This window comes from Phalacrocorax aristotelis, chromosome 3 (genome assembly GCF_949628215.1).
Source record: "Phalacrocorax aristotelis chromosome 3, bGulAri2.1, whole genome shotgun sequence".
NCBI classification, from domain to species: Eukaryota; Metazoa; Chordata; class Aves; order Suliformes; family Phalacrocoracidae; genus Phalacrocorax; species Phalacrocorax aristotelis.
The window spans coordinates 76,704,180-76,722,615 of record NC_134278.1 but is presented as its reverse complement, the minus strand read 5'-3'; the positions used below and the strand labels follow the sequence as shown (position 1 = coordinate 76,722,615).

The following is an 18,436-nucleotide window of genomic DNA, read 5'->3' as shown; positions in this document are numbered from 1 at the left end:
GTCCAATGCATAAAGCTGCTACAAATACACAAAAGTGACCATTATAAAATTGGCTGTTTGTTGACTCCCATCTACTTTAAGTCATAATTAATGTTTTTCCCTATTAAGGAATATTTACCTTACTTCTTATGCATAGTTATTTGTGTTTGAATTACTTTTAAAAAAATCATTTCCATTGACATTCATCTACTCTAAGGATTCTGACATTATTAAATCAGTATTGCTACAGTATTTATTTTAATAAAGCTCAATGATTTTTTTTGTTTAAATAACGATCCTTTCCCCCATGACATACAGCTGAATTTAAAGATCTTCAAGACCGAAAAAGCCTGAAATCACTATTATAGGCAAGAATCAAATGTACTAAAATAATTAAACAATATTCTCCAGAAACATTATTTCTTATTCATCACAATCTTAAAATTCCATTATTGTAGTGGCAAATGATATACACAGTTTGACAGGGAGCATCACTGACTAATACTATGTTGCAGTTACCTTCAGGCAAGATGGAGGCACCAACCAAGTAAAACTACAGCTGCCCTGATGCAGAAAGAACAATACAAACAATCTGAAAAACAATTATTCCAGACAAAATTAGAAAAAGTAAAGTAGAAGCCAGAAATAGGATCTTTTCCTCAGAAAGGAAGAACATGGAATCAAAAGAAAAAGGGGTAAAAAGTACTGGCCTGAAATTTGAATTCTGTTGTATGTGCTCCTTCATCCTACATAAAGACAGTTAGTATAAAGGTCAATTAGTAATTAAAGAGACCTGGACATCTGTATAACGAAAGGAGTATCTAGAAAACACATTCGGCTAAAAGAGCTTATTGAACACTTCTTAGAACATGTACAAGCCTTACATATTTCTAGCAGAGGAATTCAGCCATACTGCCCAGGATCTCAAAGAATAATTCCAAACCCTTAATGACACTGTAACTCAGCACGCTACACTTCATTATCATGTATGTACCCTTAAACAGGCTCTGTATTTTTTCTTACGTTCTGCAGCGCACAATCTAGAGCATCTTTTTGTCCTCCCTTGCAAGAGAACCGCCCATCCTTACTGAACTCTTGATAACAACAAATAAAATGTCAAAGCTCTCACAATGAAGAGAGGCGACATCAATGACCTGTAGGATTCACTTTAGAGGAAGCATATGGACAGTACAGCTCAACTAGATCCCAAAAGCCTGAAGACTGCTTTATTCTTCCTGTTTTTCTTGAGAGAAAAACATGAAAGAATCAGTACCATATGACCTTGCAGGTCCAGATAATGACCAGTATCTTACTGAACTATGGAAAAGAAGAAAATAATTTGTCCTATAGCACTTGAAATACAGCCAAAATAAAAAAGAAATGTAAATTAAATAAAAAATAATAAATAAATAAATAGTCTTGCCCTTTATCCTTAGGGAGAAAGAATGGCTTCTTCAGCTGGTCCGACTCAAGTTGTCTTCTTTATTTCTAAAGATAAATTGTTTGACTATACCACCATCTTGGTAAGAACCCAAGAGCAAGTGGAAAGGAAAATAAATAATTCACACCTACATGGAAAAATCACTAGTGATCCAGATTCATAAAGATGAGAAGAAGCACACTTTACTACTGAAAGTCTCTGTTCACCCAAGTACTTTCAAATAGAAATCCATTTTAGAAATGTGCCTGTTTGTGCACTGTTGCTATAAAGTGTAATCAGGCTTTTTAATACCTTGAGTACAAAAGTAACTGATTATTCCAAGAAATTAGTACCTCATTCCCATCTCTAACACAAGCGTGCTTTTCTGAAATATATCTCAGAAAACCAAAGCATTGCCACTATATGGCAAGAATGAGACTGAATTTTCTCTCCTACTTAATCTCAAATTTTATTTAAGGTGGATGGAGATAAAACAGAAATACATTAATATCTTTAGATCAATTTTAATCCTCTGACATTTATTTGGAAAACAGTAATAGTTGCAGGTGTTCTACCACGTGAAACGGAATTTCCAGTTTTCCAATTATACATTTTAAAGCATCTTTGGAATCTTCCAACACCCACAATTTCCCCCATCTTCTCATTATTAGCTAGGATTTCTTTTTTTCCCTCATGCTTACCCTGATTATTTAAAGATTTATAACTTCATTGACAAGTTTTCAATTTGTACCCTTTAATCCTAAACCAGATATTTTTCAACTCTCAGACTGCCTGAAACCATAATCTGATTCAATGGCCATTTTTTAAATTGAACAGATGCAATAGGTAGTGCCAAAAACAAGTTCACCTATATACTAATTCATTATTATGTACTACACATGCCTCTTTCAGCGAGGCATAATTCTGAGAAATAAGAGACAACAGACCTTTAACTCTTGGGCATGTAATAAGCACCACCCAAATCTCTTATGCCTACATACAATACATGAAGAAGTTAATGAAATGAACTGACAAAAGTGTTTTTCAACTGATGCTATATTTGGACAATCGTTAGCCCTGTGGTGGTGGTTTTTTTCTGAAGGGAAAAAAAATTTTCTGTAATCAGGATTATAGAACTCCCAACTGGTTAAGTGACTAAATGAGGCAGAATATTTTCAAGACAAAGAGCTGGCTGACACTATCACAATGAAAAACTACTAGTGTATTCATTTTTTTGGAGGCTCAAAACACACCCATACACCAGCTCCAGAGACTAAGCATAACACAAACATACACAGAGGACGCATTAGTACTTCAGACAGGTTGGGGTTTTGTGACCTATCATGTCTCCTTGAACACGACCCTTCAATTATGTTATTCAGCAATAAGAGGGAGGTGGAAGATTCAAACAAACATTTAACAAAATTAATTCTGTAGCACATGGAAGTCTGAGTTGTGTGGTTTTTAAACTATTTGCTGCATGGTAGTCAGAAAATGAACATCAGGTTTCAAGTTTTGCCCATACAAAAAGTCTTTTTCTTATTACTGTTTCTAATTCTGACTATAAACTCAATTGTAATGTACTCAAGATCTCTTCAGTAAATGAATAAATCCTGAAGATCTACTTTCTCTAGTTGTCTTCTTTTAGATTGACAATGTGCAATGTGAAGAGGTCTAAATGACATTTAATACTTCATACTTAATATTTATCATATTATGCTAATTCAAAAATTAAGTCTCTCCCCTAATCTTTGGTAACTTTAAAAAATGTGTTCTGAATAAATTTGCTTATACAGCATGTGTCACCACAAGTTTCCTCACAGCCAGCATCTATTAGCTTTCACTAGGTCATTTTAATACCACCTACTTTCTTTCACAAGATAATCTTAATATCAACTCGTAATACGGAAAATTTTTCGTCCACTGAAAAAGATATATTTTTTATCATTTTATAATGGCACAAAAGTGGTGGTAAAAATCAGCATAAGATGCAAGGTAATGGCATGGGGATGCGCTATACAGCCATGCTGAGCCACCTTGCTTTGAGTGAGAATACAGAGCAGATCTAAGAGAAGGGCTCTCACAGGATAATTCCAGTCCCTGCAAAAGGTTTTAAGTCATCTGGCTGGACAGAACGCAGTTTATATTATCAGGAAATGAGAAAAACAACCCATTTTCCAGTTTCACTATGTTTGTTTTTCTCCAGTATATTGACAGGAAAGTTCTGTGATACTGTGTTCCTCAAGGGTTTTGTTCTTTCTGGAACGTGTTTAGTGTGATGATCTAAGAAACATGCCTACTTTTCTTAAAGTATCAGAATCTTCTCAAGGCAAAACATAAAAGCATGTCGCATTTCCCCAGCATCCTTATACTGAAAGAAGGTGAGAAAGCTAGTGTTTGTAACAGTTCAGCACTTCATTTTAAAGGTGAGAAGAATTTCCTCTGTCTGTATCTGAAACAGGTAGAAAATTAAAATCTCTTGAACATATTTTTCTGTTCTGAGGAATGATTTGATCTGGGATGAGACATTTTGAAGATCACTAGAGTATTACAAACTAATATCTAAACCTCATTCTAGGATGCCGCTCTGCAGGCTTACTCTTACTGCTGCAATATTAATTGTATTACAGAAGTAACTTCTGTTAATGGAAATCAGAGACTTGCACACAAATACTTACTGCAGGTATCAGCAACTTTTTTACTTCTTCAACAGCCCTCTTCAGTTTTATTTCTGCTCTGTTCTGAGCATCCTCCACAGTGATAAGTACATGTAAATCTTCATTCAGGTGTTCCCAGTTGGGCTTGCCTCTGTTCTGTTCTTCCTAAAAAAAAAAACAACATGGAAGCTATGAAGCATTGTTACATTCTGTATAAAACAATTACGTAAACAGTAGACAAACTCCATTCTGTGAATAGTACAAACTGTATTTTCAGCGAGATGGGGAAAAACTTCTTCATACTGTGGAGACTTTTGTTTTGTGTGGTATCTTAACATGAACTTAGGCTTCAAAATATCTTTTTGGGGATTTTGTATGTGTTTTGGAAGCTTGTACTTTTTAAGACTACACACCAAATGTGATTTCTTAGAGTACCTTTCCCAATGTAACAAAGGAACAAGAAGTACTACAAACACAGTATTGTTTTTGATATTCTTTGGAGTCTTTCAAGGGTTAGACAGATAAAACATACTGATGGTTAAGCAAATTGATATTTTCAAGAAAAGTGAAACACAGACCGCATGTAGAAACTCCATCTGATTCACTCCAAAGGACAAAAAAAGGGAGCAAGTCTTCAGTGTTAAAAATAACTTTTAAATACTCATGCAGAAAAGATTCAAGAATCAAACATTACAAAAGGAATAGAAGTTGCAATTTTCAAAGCAGGGCTACATGTACTGGATGAAGGGCAGGGAGGAGGAGATGAGGGCTTTAATACTGAAGTCAGAAAAAAACATGTAACAAGATGGTCACCATGAATTATACAGGCACTGTTAGATCAATGGCATTAATAACCTCAACGATAAATCTTACTGTTTTCAGAAAGGGAGGGCATGTTATACAAAACATTTTTTAATGTAAACATTTTTAAACAACAGATATCAGTAAATTTAAGTAACACATTCCAGTATCCAGTCTTTCAAACAAAAGGATAATGAACACAGCACAGAAGAAACCTTCCAACTCTGTTTTTACTAAACAGTGAATAAAGCTAGCTAAATTTCTCAGAAACATAATTTAAATTTGACAATATTTAAAATATAATAAAATTAGTAAAAAAACGGGGGGAAGGGGGATCAAAACTCTTAGTAAATCAGACAGGTTTAGTGTAACTTTTGAATCTATATCAAGGGTCACAGAAACAAAAACACTATTCAAAACTTAAAATCCTGGGCATAATGAAGGAACCTCCTATTTGTAAGACAAACATTTGTGGCTTAACCACAATTCACATTTAAAAAAAAAAAAATCAAGGCAAGCGAAATTAATTGTAAATGTGTGTTTCCCCCCAAATTTCATTACAATTATTGCAGGATATCAGACATGTAGAGGAAATGTTTGAAGATTTAATGCCAAATACTTTCAGTACTTCATATTCATATATACCTGAGGGAGCACTATTCCTTAGAATGTTCTATCTTTAATTCAGCTGCTTTAAGTCTGAAATGTTTTGTGGAATAGACAAGAATAAAAATGGGGAAAAAATAGAATCAATGACATATGGAAAATTTATGTAAAGGAATCAGTACTTTGAAAGACATTTCTTTTCACTATTCATCATGTAACATGGATATACGCACTATTGCACACTATTAGCTACTGTGAATTTTTTTGGTTTTGTTGTTGTTGGTGTGTTGTTATCTTAGCCAACTTTCTAAACAATGGTGGCTGTGAAAACACTTCTGTGATTTTCAGAAGCTGAAGAAAAAAGAGAACGAGAGAAACAATAACCCTTAGTTATAAACCAGAACTTGACGCAAAGTGCAGTTGAGTTAACATGTTCTCTCCTGTAATTTTAACTTTGAAATAACTACCACAAAGTCTTTGCAGCTAATTTCACTCAATCATGATAGAAACTCCACTATTACTATTTAAACAAGTATGGTTTTTTTTAGTCCAAAGCAGGAGTAAATTGTTTTCTTTTAAGATGGTGACCACCTATATTAATAGAAGGTAGTACAAAGTATTATGTTACAGGTATGATGAATGCGAGAAGGTTCTTAAACCAGCAGAGGGCAGAGTAAGGAACAACATGCCACTACCTCTTCTTGCCATGACTTGTGGTGAGCTGACACAACGCTGGAATGGAAAAGGTACTGGTTACTAAAACACGAGATGCAGGATAACCTGCACAACTATTTTCCCCTATGGTACTAAAGAATTTTAAAAAAAGCAAGAGGGATAAATGACAAGGAAAAGCATTCCCAGATAAAACGCAAGTTCTGTTCCTAAAAGAGAACGAATGCCTAAATGAAGTTTTAGCTACCATTGGATTAAATGGCATGCTTATACATTGTGTTGGCACACATATACAGGGGCCTTAATGTGCTGTATTGATTTCTTTCATAATGAAAATAATATGCTGCAAAGTCTCAAAAACTTGGAAGAGTTGAAGGATTTATCACCTGACAGCAACAAAAAATAATGCACATTGTTATAGTGGATGTGTAAGTCACAAATCAGGCATACAATACAGAAAAATACTGTTTTATAAAACAAGGTAGCCTGCCTCTCTGTGATTCGGTATTTAAATATTTCAGATTAATGAAATCTCAGCTACTGGTGTTGTACTTCAAATTGTTCTGTTGCTGCATGAGGAATTTTTTGCACAGATTTAAAAAAAAAAAGCTGCACATAGGACAATAAATAGATGGTATTGTAGATTTTTTTTTTCCCCCCACAAGAAGTTATACACCCCCTAATTTACTTCTAGATAGAACACAACATGTGAAGGTCAATAAACATGAACTAGTAAGGTCAGACCTCACAGCACACATAATCATACAAATACTTATCAGTATAAGTGAATTAGTATATGACTAGTTCTGTTTATGCTCTTCTATGGTCATAAAGTGTTCTAGTACATAAATAAAAGTCCTGTTGTTGTGGAAGGTACTATTTCTTAAGTCAAATGGTAAAACTGAAAGAAAGCTTAAGAAAAAAAGTCCACAAGTTATGTTCTAAAAAAACAATTAGCCAAAAATATAAGAGAACGGAGTTTGGAATAGACTTCCCATTTCTTCTGTTCTACCTCAACGGGCCACGGCTTAGAATTCCTCCACTGCTTCCATTCTGTCTCACGAGGCTGCTTTCTTAGTGGGTTAAGTTTCCCAAGAAATGTCTTTTGGTTTATTGAAAATGTTAGTGGAAGGTTATACCACTATGTATGCTTGATTATTTGTTTGTTTTTACCAAAAGCACGAAATTCAGATCTACACTAGGGTCATTCATTCAAACAGAAAGTGAAGATGCACAATGCATGATAGGGCTAGGTTCATGGGAGGAGAGATAACTTGCAATGTCTTGCAGTTAAGAGCTGCGATTTTTTTTTATAGTATCTCATTCTCCTTTTAAATCCTGAAAGGATGGTTTGGGAAAACATATTTTCCCTTAAGTGAAATCTCTACTTAAATTAAACTAGTCCTGTGTGCAGCAAGTCTTGAAAACAACTTTTCCCAGCCCTGTTTTATTAAAGAAAAGGCTAAACAGGTAAATTGAGTATATCTGGAATTCAAGTTGGGAGGTGTCTTTTAAGACTCATGAAATACAATCCAAGACTTTAAGTGTTTGTTAGGGTTTTCGTTTGAAGTTGTCTGGGGAGAAAATGGTGAAAAGACAGGCAGGAGAGAATGACTACAGCTTGCCCTGCTGCATAACTTCGTAGAAAGAAACTACAAACTTCACAGAACCAGAGAATGGCTGAGGTGGGAAGGGACCCTAGACATCATCCAGTCCAAAACCCCCTGCTCAGGGCAGGGTCAGCCCCTCAGGGAAGGGTTGCTGAGGGCCAGGCTGTAAATATCTCCAAGGATGGAGACTCGCACAACCTATCCAGGTGACCCGGTGTTCAGTCACAGTAACAAAACAAAAACAAAGGCTTTTTCTTATGTTTAAATGTAATGAGTTTTATTTCAACGTGCCCATTGCCTCTTGTCCTTCAGTAGCAACTGTTGAGTAATTCAGCCTGATTGCCAGGTTTACCTATAGAAAAAGCAGTGATGAGTAACAAATTGCCATGAGAATTATTTTGGGCAAAAAACATTTGCTACCACAGCAGGAAGGGTATGTGCATAGAAGAAACAGCACCAAGAAAAACTGAAAACCTGAATAAAAGACTTGGGGGAAAAGAAATTCAATTGCGTATATTCAAAGTTATATAACATAAGAAGTAATTCACAGCATGAAGTTATCCTGCATCCCAGAGACTGCTTATGGAAGAATTATACAGGAAAAATTGAGGCAGTGAAGATGCAGGAAACTACGGAGTAAAATGATTTATGCCACAACCTTGGGGAACAACAATATTAGAAAAGCTTAATTACAACCAAACTATCTTGTCTGCTAAATTAAAGAACATTACGAGCAACATAACTGGCAGATGAAATTTCACTGTGCTCCTTGTTTGGCAGAAATTTCAGCATCCTTAAACATAGGCTAATTCTGTAAACAGATTTTGCTTTCATTCTGCTGCCTGAGCGTATAACACTCATTATCCTCAGGGTACCTATACACAATAATGGACTTGAAAAAACTGCTCAATATTTATCTTGCTATTAAGGTCAACGGATCAGGTAGCTTAAAATTGAAATCTTGCTACAAGATTCAGAAAAACACAAGAACAATACAAGAAAATAACATAATTATAGGAAGTTTTTTGTGTTTTGTTTTCTAATTATTTTTTCTTTTCTTGACAAGGAATTTAGCAGGGGGTGGGAGCCAAAAAGTAGGCAAAGGGTGCAACTGACTTGCATCTATACAGCCAAACTTGAAAATTTGAAAATTTGTTCCATGATGAGAAATAGTGAAGTCCAGCTCCCTGTTGATTTGTGTCCTGTGTTCTCCATACACCTCACCCTACCACAGTAATTCCAAGTCAAGGTCCTATGCCTCCTGCTTCCCAGTCCTTTAAGGCCATTTCTACTTATATTTTCATATCCCACCCCAAAGCTTCCTTCTTAACACCGTGACTACTAACAAGAAAGAGACAGCAACTTACTAGCTTCTTGTAAGCTACACAAAACAGATGACTGAAAACTCAGTACTTCTCTTCCCTCAACTAGAGGTATTAAAAGTTAGGCCTCTCCTCTATCTAGCCAATAATTTTCAAAAAGCTTTAAACCCAAAGGAAAAAAGTGCCTGTCAAACTTGACACAAATTGTTCAGAAGATTCAAATGGTGAAAGGATAAAATATTTTTATCGAGAATTTTGAAAAAAACATCAAACTTTATTTCTCACCACAAAGGCCTAAAGACCGTCACCGTATGTCCAACTAGCTGACCAAAAAAGTTGACAGATTAAAAATTGGTGAAGTATAACCCAGCCATTTCCAGCTGTCAGAATGCCATTAAAGGAAGATAAAATAAACACTGAAAAGGAATACTTTCCTAGTACCTCTTTATATGCAGGCACGGATATATTAGTTAGACAATAAAGAAAGAATAAATGCAATGTGATAAGAGTGGAAGGAAGTTTTCCACATGGCATTTTTTTTTCAGAAAGCTATGGCCTGTAGTATATAAAAAAGTGCAACTCCCATCCTTTGCACTTTTTCACTCTAAATCAAACAATTTCCAGTAATACCGGCCACTAGAAAAATACAAACACAGCTCAGAACCAACAGCAGGAGCCTTTTAAAGAAATAAGCCCCTGGCTCAAGGAAATGTTGAGAACAAACCTTAATATCCTCACTCATCTTTACATGATAGGTTATTAAATTCTGTTTTCACCCACCTATTACAATCTGCTCTCCCTAATGAATGATGAAAAACACAGAAAAGCTGGAGTAAAAGGGAAGAATGCTTTCATATAATGCCAAATTGAAAGCTAAAATAAAAAGACATCAGAATAGCTTTAGTCCTTTAAGCTGTACAAAGGTTTAATTCAAATACAGTCTAAGAACTTTAAAGTTATCCTAAGATATAAGAGACTGTATAATCACTCACAGCCAAATGGAAGAGGCTAAGATGTGGAAGGAAGAAATTCAGTTATTTAGTACAATTACCACAATAGTGCTACTGGCGATTGTAATGTACCTATAGTTCTAGGTGAATGTTTCTTTTCCATAATGAGAACATTCACACATATGTATCAAAGCTTTAAAAAATAATTGGAAGAGCACTTTAAAAGAAGCTGTGTGAATTAAAGAAGTAGTTAATGTTGATTTAAAGCCATTTTGAAACAAAAGTTAAATTTCACTAAAAAGTGATAAATGAAAAAGGTATTGTAAGCAACTTCTAGTCCTGCTCTAGTTTAAGTAGTTTTAAATAAGATTTGATATGTATTGTAGCCACGCAACAATGTCAGGTCTGAATTAATAAGTCCAAGAGAAACGTTACTCAACCATCCAATACGGATTACACCTCACTTAACCTTTTGTTCACACAGTTGAACTGGTAAAACCAAGCCAGAGGAATCTAAGAATGCTCCTTTCCCTAAAATTAGTCAGTGCTCCCAACTTTTTATGGGCCCACAAGAGTTGTGCATCTTGTGCTGTTCAATGTAACTTTTGTTCTCACAACTGTTCTTTCTGCCAACCTGAGCTACAGAATTTTAAGTTTTTGGTGTCTCTGCTGAAGAGATCATTTAAAATAAACATTTGGAAGACTGTGGATTTCTGTAACATATTGTGCAGGAATAAACTACTTAGAAGTCTCAGATAAACAAGTAACTCCACATCAGCTGATACATATTCATGAGTGCTCTAGCCCTAATGAAACAAAAATCACTTGAATCCTCTCTTACTGTTGTCTTATTGTATCCTTTTTATGACCAATCTAACAACTTCAAAAGGTTCACTCCCCTTACCAGGCAGTCCTTATTCCTCCACTGGGACCGGCCCCAGCACCACGCCAGCCTTTCAGAGAGCCAGGCCAATGTGCTGATGCAGCAAAACTGGACCTCCTTCCCCCCCATTTTCTGCTGGGTAAGTGGGTTGAATAAGATCCTAAGGGGCTACTGAGTGCCAACACAAGGTCAGTGCTATAATTAGGAAAGACAGAAGATGAGGGACCATATTTTAACACGTAACTGCCACTCAAAAGACTGGCTCACCATGTCTCATGAAACCATCTTAAGTAAAATCTAATTGTGCCGGTGCCAGGGACAGAGCACACAGTTATCTTCATTATCTGACATGAAGCAACTTGTTCATCTATGTAAGAACTAGGTATTAAATGCCAGTATGCAGTAATAATTGTAAATACAAACAGAGTTTTCTCTCTGTGAATCTAAGTCTTGACAGGACTGACTGGTGAAAACAAACAAACCCTGAAAAACAACCCACTCCCCCAAACCCGTATTTAGAAGTATATTCACATGATATACTCCTAACATTAACATTTCAATACAAGTTGTTACTTTAGAAGTAGCCTGCAAACAAAGTAAGTGCTCAGGTAAGCAGCAAAAATAGAGGTTTTTATCAGATGAAACTCCAAGCCATCCCTGCAGAAAAACAGATTAAAATGATGCACTAATTACAGTATCTGTTTGAACAACAGAAGTAATTTTATAACATGAAGCATCAGAACACACTGATTGTCCTAACCCCTGCTGATAAACTGCTTTAATTGTGCAGTTACAGTCAGGCAAATTAACATAGACTTTTGCTTCTACTGAGCTTCTAATGGTAGCAGTTCACAAGCAGAAAGCTGGTGAGAAAATAATACAACAAAAGAAACGCGGAAGGAGTAGCACCTGGTCAGGGAGAACACTTTAGCTTACTTCCAATTTAGAATTTCTGATCCAAGTCTTGTCCTATAGAAGCAACAGATCAACTGCTTAATTTAACAGTCTCATACTGTTTTGAACGTCAGACAAGTTAGTATTATTTAGTATGTCTTTATCCATTATTATTGTACACTACGCACACTTCAAGACAATTCTGGGTTAAGAAGTGGGTATCGTCCAGCTCACATTAAACTAGCCGGTAGCTGCCAAACGTTGTCAAAGGGCACTATCTAAAAAATGTTTTAAGAACTATTCTGAAGAAGTCTAATGGCGTGAAACAACCTCATGTTTAAATGCACAGAAGAGGATTCTGTTCTCTGTCTCAGAGCCTCAACACAGACTTTGTGCTCAGGAAACTTCAAACCAAGTGCTGCCCCAAGTTCAGATCTGCCCTGCAGTCAAAATGGTTCCTACATGCACGAAACATCACACTGGATCTTTCTAAAGCTGTGGCTTCACAGCACAACTGAGTAACCACAGGCTGCTGACAACAGAGGAAGGGCCCTGCCACTGCCTGAGCCAGCACACTCTGCAGCGTTAGGGTTATGGCTGAACGGTGAACTGCTCCAGAAAGCTGAGCTGGGAAAAAACCTCCCCATTGCAAAGGGTGAATTTCCGTGAAACAGGCAACAGGATTGCATCTCTCCAGGATTTTCTTCTTACATATTTGTCTCAAGTTGTGCCAGTGTAAAAAATAAGAGACGTGATTTGTGGAACAAGCTGCATTGTTGGGCAGTATTAAAACCCAGGAGCCTGTTAAGACTGAGTATTTCACTGTTTTGAGATGAAAGTAAAGAAGTTTTGTATGCATTGGCATCCTCAAAGAACAAATGATAGTTTAGCACATGAAATGCACAGCATAGGCACAATGCCTGGATATATTTGTTAGAGATGGATAAAATTGTTACTACCGATACTTAAAGTTACCGTGAAGTATCAAACTTTACCTAGTCAGATGAGTGAGGCTGTTCATTTCTCTGACTTTGGATTACAGGGAAGAGTTTTAACATTTTAACTTCACCAGCATTCCAAAAGTAGTAAACTTCATATGGAGACAGGGTTACATTGGTATCCAAGTATAAATTTATTCCCCCACAGAAAAGGGAATAAGCAGTACAAGGCATTTCACAATACTGGGATTATTTTCACACGTTGACCACTGTTAATGGAATAGTATCTGTAAACAAATATCACATTCCCTTGAAAGAAAATGAAGTACCAATAAAACCTGAATGCAACAGTCTTGATTCACGGTTATCCTCACACAGCCTTCTGAGAGGTAAGCACCTCCATATTCTGAATCTCAAGGTACAGAAGACGTTTTTATATGAAGGCTTAGATCAACAAAACATCTGTGACAGCGGACACATTCTTCAGAGCATTCTCTAATCAAGTAATACAGACAGTATGTTTATTTTGACTCACGACAAGTCCATTCATTAGCAGTCACTAATTAACTTCAAAATAACGTGCAACTCTTCTAACAGCACTTCTGCATAAACCTTTCTTTCTCTAGGTTTATGAGCATAATAATGCTCATAATTCAGTATAAAGCTGATTCTGCTATTCAGCTTTAAATGGAGAAAGGATGACAAAAATAACTATTTTCTTCTACCTTAGTATGAAGCAGCACCTATATACCATATAGGTATACATACAGAAGTTAAATTGCTCAGTTTACAGAGTCTTAACATACTTTAGAAGATTTACTTTACCAATCATTAACACGATGTTAAAAACAAAACAGAAAATATATCCCGAACAGACCAGTTTTTATGAACCAGTGATTCCCCCCCATGATCTAAAAAGGTATTTCTTAAAGTAGAATCACATTTTGCTATATAATATTATTAAATGTACTCTTAGAAGTACATAAAGATTCTTCTGTATATCTCAGTTTTTACTTATGCATTACTCTAGTTTTATTTTATTTTAATTTACTATTATATTTCCACCCAGGAGGAAGACTAGTACACCAAGGTACTAGCCTTGCTAACACATGCCTCTATTCCACCCAAAAAACTTACCAAGGCGTGTAAAACTCTACTAAAGTTCATCCTGAAAGGTGAAATAGTCTTAAATTGAAAGTTTGATACCTTTTTTTCATCTGCTATTCTCAAACTAGGAGAGTTGAAAGGGTTGATATCCAAACGCCCTAATCTAATATACTTTTATACTATATACGATACAAAACTAACCCAAGATGTGGCAGCTTCAAGAAAGTTGCTTTAAGAAAGGTTGCAACTCCAAGAAAACCCAACGTAACATTCCAGGTGTTGGTACATTGGTCCAGGGAATGACAATCAAGGTGCTACTATTGCCTCTGCCACAAAATGCGTCAACATCACCATGCTGATGTTCCAGGAGTGACCCAACATCAGGCCAAAGAAAGGCTAAACAAGGCACTTTCCACTTCACCCTTTAAGAAGGCAGATCACTGCCCAGGAGGGGAGGAAAAAAAAGTATGCACAAAGTGCTAGAGGCATCTCCACGCCAGTGATGAAGGATGACACCAGGAGGTGGGCTCCTGCTCTTTTACTTCGGAGTGGAGGCTTTTTGCAGTTGTGAATGACTGGTTAAAACATATAAAATACCCCTTTGAGGGGAACCTTTATTTCCAGCTTCAGTGTGAGCCCCTTAGTTTTTCCTTTTTCCATTCATATGAAACTTTTACTTTCATCTGCGCAATGAACACAAAAGATGGAAAGCGTCATCAGAGCCTGGGGTTTAATGACTTGGGAACTTTCTGGAAATACCTGAGCTATGGTTTCACATTTCTGAATACTTACTCCATTGTTTAAAGAAAAGTACTACCACTACTCCTTGGCTGTATTTAAGGGAAAAAAGTGTCTGTTAAATGGTTTCTCAGTCTTCTAGTCTACACAGTATAGTACTCCCTAACATTTCTTTAAAGATTTTAATAGTTTAAAAACAAACAATAAAACACAACAAAAAGAAAAACCCCAACCCCAAAACACTGTTCTTGACTGCAATTTGGACTGTTTACAGCATACTGAATTTTGAACACTGCAATCAATGTAGTATTAGTCACTAGCTCTTGTAAAAGTAAAAAACATAAACCAAATTATTTTTATATTCAATGGAGAACACAATCAGCTCTTAGGCTGATAGTATAATTTTACACTTTTTCCAACATTTTCTCTGCTATTTTGAAGTAGCATCATGTAACTTTCATCAACAGTAACTGCCCCAGATAATTGTGGCATCTGTCTTTACTGAATTTCAACCATTTTTATTTCTCTAATCCAAGTTTTATTTCCTCTCTGCCTTGCTGAGATTTGATTGCTGCTTTGCATAGCAAGCCTGGTCAATGCACAGACTCCCCTCCTCAGTAATTTGAGCTCAGTGTTAAATTGATCCATTTCTCAGTTAAGCTCATCCTCAAACACCTGTGTCCCAGCTCTTCTGTGACAACTCCACATGTAAGTGACACTGAACAAACCATCAAGGTCAAGAAGTAACAAAATAAAACCACATCTTTCTTCAGGTTCTATTCCTGCTTAATCTAAGCATGAATTCCAGCATTTTTCACTCATTTCTATTAAAAGTCTGAGAAACACATAAAGCTATGTTAACGCGTACCTAGCTTGTTAAATTTCATTTTTTAATATAATTAGGAATAAATGTCAGATTTTTTTATTTCAGACTGAGTTTACAGCACTGTTAAAGAAAAGGAGGAGAAAGAAATACAAAGAGTGAAAACATAACGGGTGACCTTTTGGAGATATCTGAATAAATAGATCTGCTTACACCCTGCGCTTTAATACCAACATATCCACACTTCTACTTTCCTAATCTCAATTTGCCTGTCACTTCCAGAGCCCAGTCAATCAGCCTCTGCCTAAGAAATCCAACCATTTTGCTTTTAATATTTCTTCAAGGGTGAGGTGTATGCATACTTCATATACACATATATATTTTATATACACATGAAAAATAAAAGACGCATTAATAGGGATTCCCCTCCATAAATCTTGGTGATGTTCTATGGGGGGCATATTGTAAAGACAACTACATAAAATTACAATATCGTCACACCAACCCTTCACCTTTTTTAGTTACAAAATTGTAAGCTTTTAAGAGACAACTATTCCTCCCTATTTTCTCATGCCGTTAACATTTACAATAACATGTGATTAACCTCCTTAACATCTTTTCAGAAACTGCTTAACACGTAGTAAGAAAAGTGAAATTTCACTCACTTCAAATCTTCACACAAAAGTATACGAAGATGTCACTACAGAACATTTTTAACAGAAACTCAGATTGAACATGTTAACATAACCTGAGTGTGCCAAGAAAATTGAAAAGTACCACCTCTTAACCTGCAATGTAATAGACAAGTTTCAGATACAGTTATAAAACTCCCCACAGAACCAACAGCTAAATTTAAGAAAATCAAAAGGAACTCTCTGTTATTTCCCCCACCAAAAAAATAACTTAAGTAAAAAAGAACAGGTTCATAGCTTTTTCTCTTCGTATGCACAAAAAAGTTAGTGACCTCTGTTTAAGAATATGGACCATTAACAACTGTTTCTTTAAACAGATGACTTGTAATGTAAAATGAAATTATTTTTATAGTAATATGTTGTTAGCTTTATTTTAGGACACACTGATCTTTAGGTTTTTACTATTTGTTGAAGCAACAAAAATAAGACTCGTGACTCAAATCAAGCATACCTAGGGAGTAGTTAAGCTCTGAATAACTTCCTAAGCCTAAAGAAACTGTTCTTGCTAAGTGAATTTTAAAAAATTTAAAAGAAACAAACATTCACCACCTCTGCTTTATTTTTGTTTGTTTTTTAAATATTATTTCAGGGGCAGGTTGGGGAGGGGAAAGGGTGGAGGAAAGAGAGTAACTTTAATACTTTAACCAGTGACACTTTGCCAATAGTACTTTACTGCTGGGCTACAAGAATGCTGCAAAATGGAGGAAAGGGGCCAGGCACAGAACAGCAAAGCTGTTTTTACTGCCAGGGCTGACATGGTTGCAATGCCAGAGCTTTAGCTCAAAACCTATATCTTACACTGCTTGGGAACGGCTCCTTCTGGATAAATGTGTAAGTTAATGACAACTGTGAGTTTTGACAAGAACACGCGCAGTCAGACTGCAAAAGACAGAGGTGAGGCAGAGTAATCAATGGTGCAACAAATCTCATACATAAGCTGAAGTGCTTTGCAGAATCCTGACCTTACTGAAAAACAGGGTATCAGCACTGATATGATTACACCTACTATTTTTCTTGTTCCCCCTTTCTTATTTCAATCCTGGGGATGAATCTGCCTTGAAGACTTCCTCAAAGATGCATAATCAAGAGCAGGTGTCTGAATCACTCTTGCTTCTTGTAGGTCTGCAGGGACAGCAAAAAGATTCAAGTGCCTAGGCAGCTAAATGCTATCCTGAATAATTAGATTCAAATCACCTCTTATGCCAACACGAAAACGTAGTGCTAAACATAAACCAAACTTCTTCAGAAGTGGTTGCTTAAATGAATATTGCCAGCTTTAGACACAATGTCTGTGCTTATAATTAGAACACTAATCTTACATAGTCACCTCAGAGAAAGAAACTCTCCCAAATCACAAGTCAGAACTATTCTGAGTTTTCTTGTATAGAAGGGTTTCTTCCACAGACTTCAGTTCAACAACAGAGCTGAAATGCTAACTGCTCACTCTCACCAACAAGTGGCTCCATTTCTTTCTCCTTCCTCTCTGCTGCCTGCAGAGTCCTTCCATCTTTGCACCAGCAACAGCTCTCACTGGGCCCTTCTAGAGCCAGTTTAACACAGCAGCAATCTAGTGCTGTCAGATTAGGTTTTGCCTGTTTAGCAAGCTGAACTGGCTCAGTGACACATCCCACAAGCAGCAGACTGAGCACAAAGGAGGGCACAGGCATATCCCTTTGTAGGAAGCTGCCAGCTGTCAGTCACACATTCAGCAGAGTGCACAGCCAGCCCAGGCACTCCCCTGCCACACCAAACCACTGACAACAGGGTGTGAGGATGAGGGAGCCTCATGCTGTGACTGCCTGACTTGCAACTCTGCAGAAACGTTGGGCACTTATCAGTGCTGCTTACGTCAAATGTAGTTTTACTGTAATACATAAAATGCTATTTAAAAACTAAGTACTCTGGAACTCAGTTTCCACTCACCTCAAGTTAGGTGTGCAAAGCAATCAACATTTTCCACTTCAAATGGTTACAGCTCAGTTGCTTACCTGAGAAATGAACATACTATGTCCCATTTATTTAAATAAGTGTGTGGCAAAGAAGAAAAAAACCTAGTCACTCACAGCACTGATCAACTCCAAGGAAGAGTTCACTTATAAAAAAGCAACCTTAATTCTAGCATCTTCCAATTTGAATTTGCAATCTCAATGCACTTCCTAAAGATATGTAATTTCACAGGAGACATCAGCTGGGATTCAGTGGCCCTGTTTCCCTGTTCGTCATACAGCAGCACTAATACTGCCCTATTACATAAGGCTTTAAATTTTTTTAAAAAGCAACCTTTTGTAATTGCTTAGGAGTGCTTTCCACTAACGAATTATATAATTAATATGTCACTCAGTTA

General features: G+C 36.4%; 1 protein-coding gene across 13 annotated transcripts in view; it reads right to left on the bottom strand.

Moving 5' to 3' along the window:
- QKI (QKI, KH domain containing RNA binding) overlaps nucleotides 1–18,436 on the bottom strand; it is a 158,320-nt gene that overhangs the window by 47,419 nt on the left and 92,465 nt on the right. For 7 of the 13 annotated variants that reach the window (XR_012659703.1, XR_012659704.1, XM_075088061.1 and 4 more), the window contains exon 4: nucleotides 4,078–4,221. Coding sequence is in view for 10 of the 13 variants with exons in the window: in XM_075088061.1 (XP_074944162.1) it covers nucleotides 4,078–4,221 (144 nt within the window). In the remaining 3 variants the exon portion in view is untranslated. The remainder of the gene's footprint in view (nucleotides 1–4,077; nucleotides 4,222–18,436) is intronic. The other 6 variants (XR_012659702.1, XM_075088057.1, XM_075088059.1 and 3 more) reach the window with 1 other exon arrangement.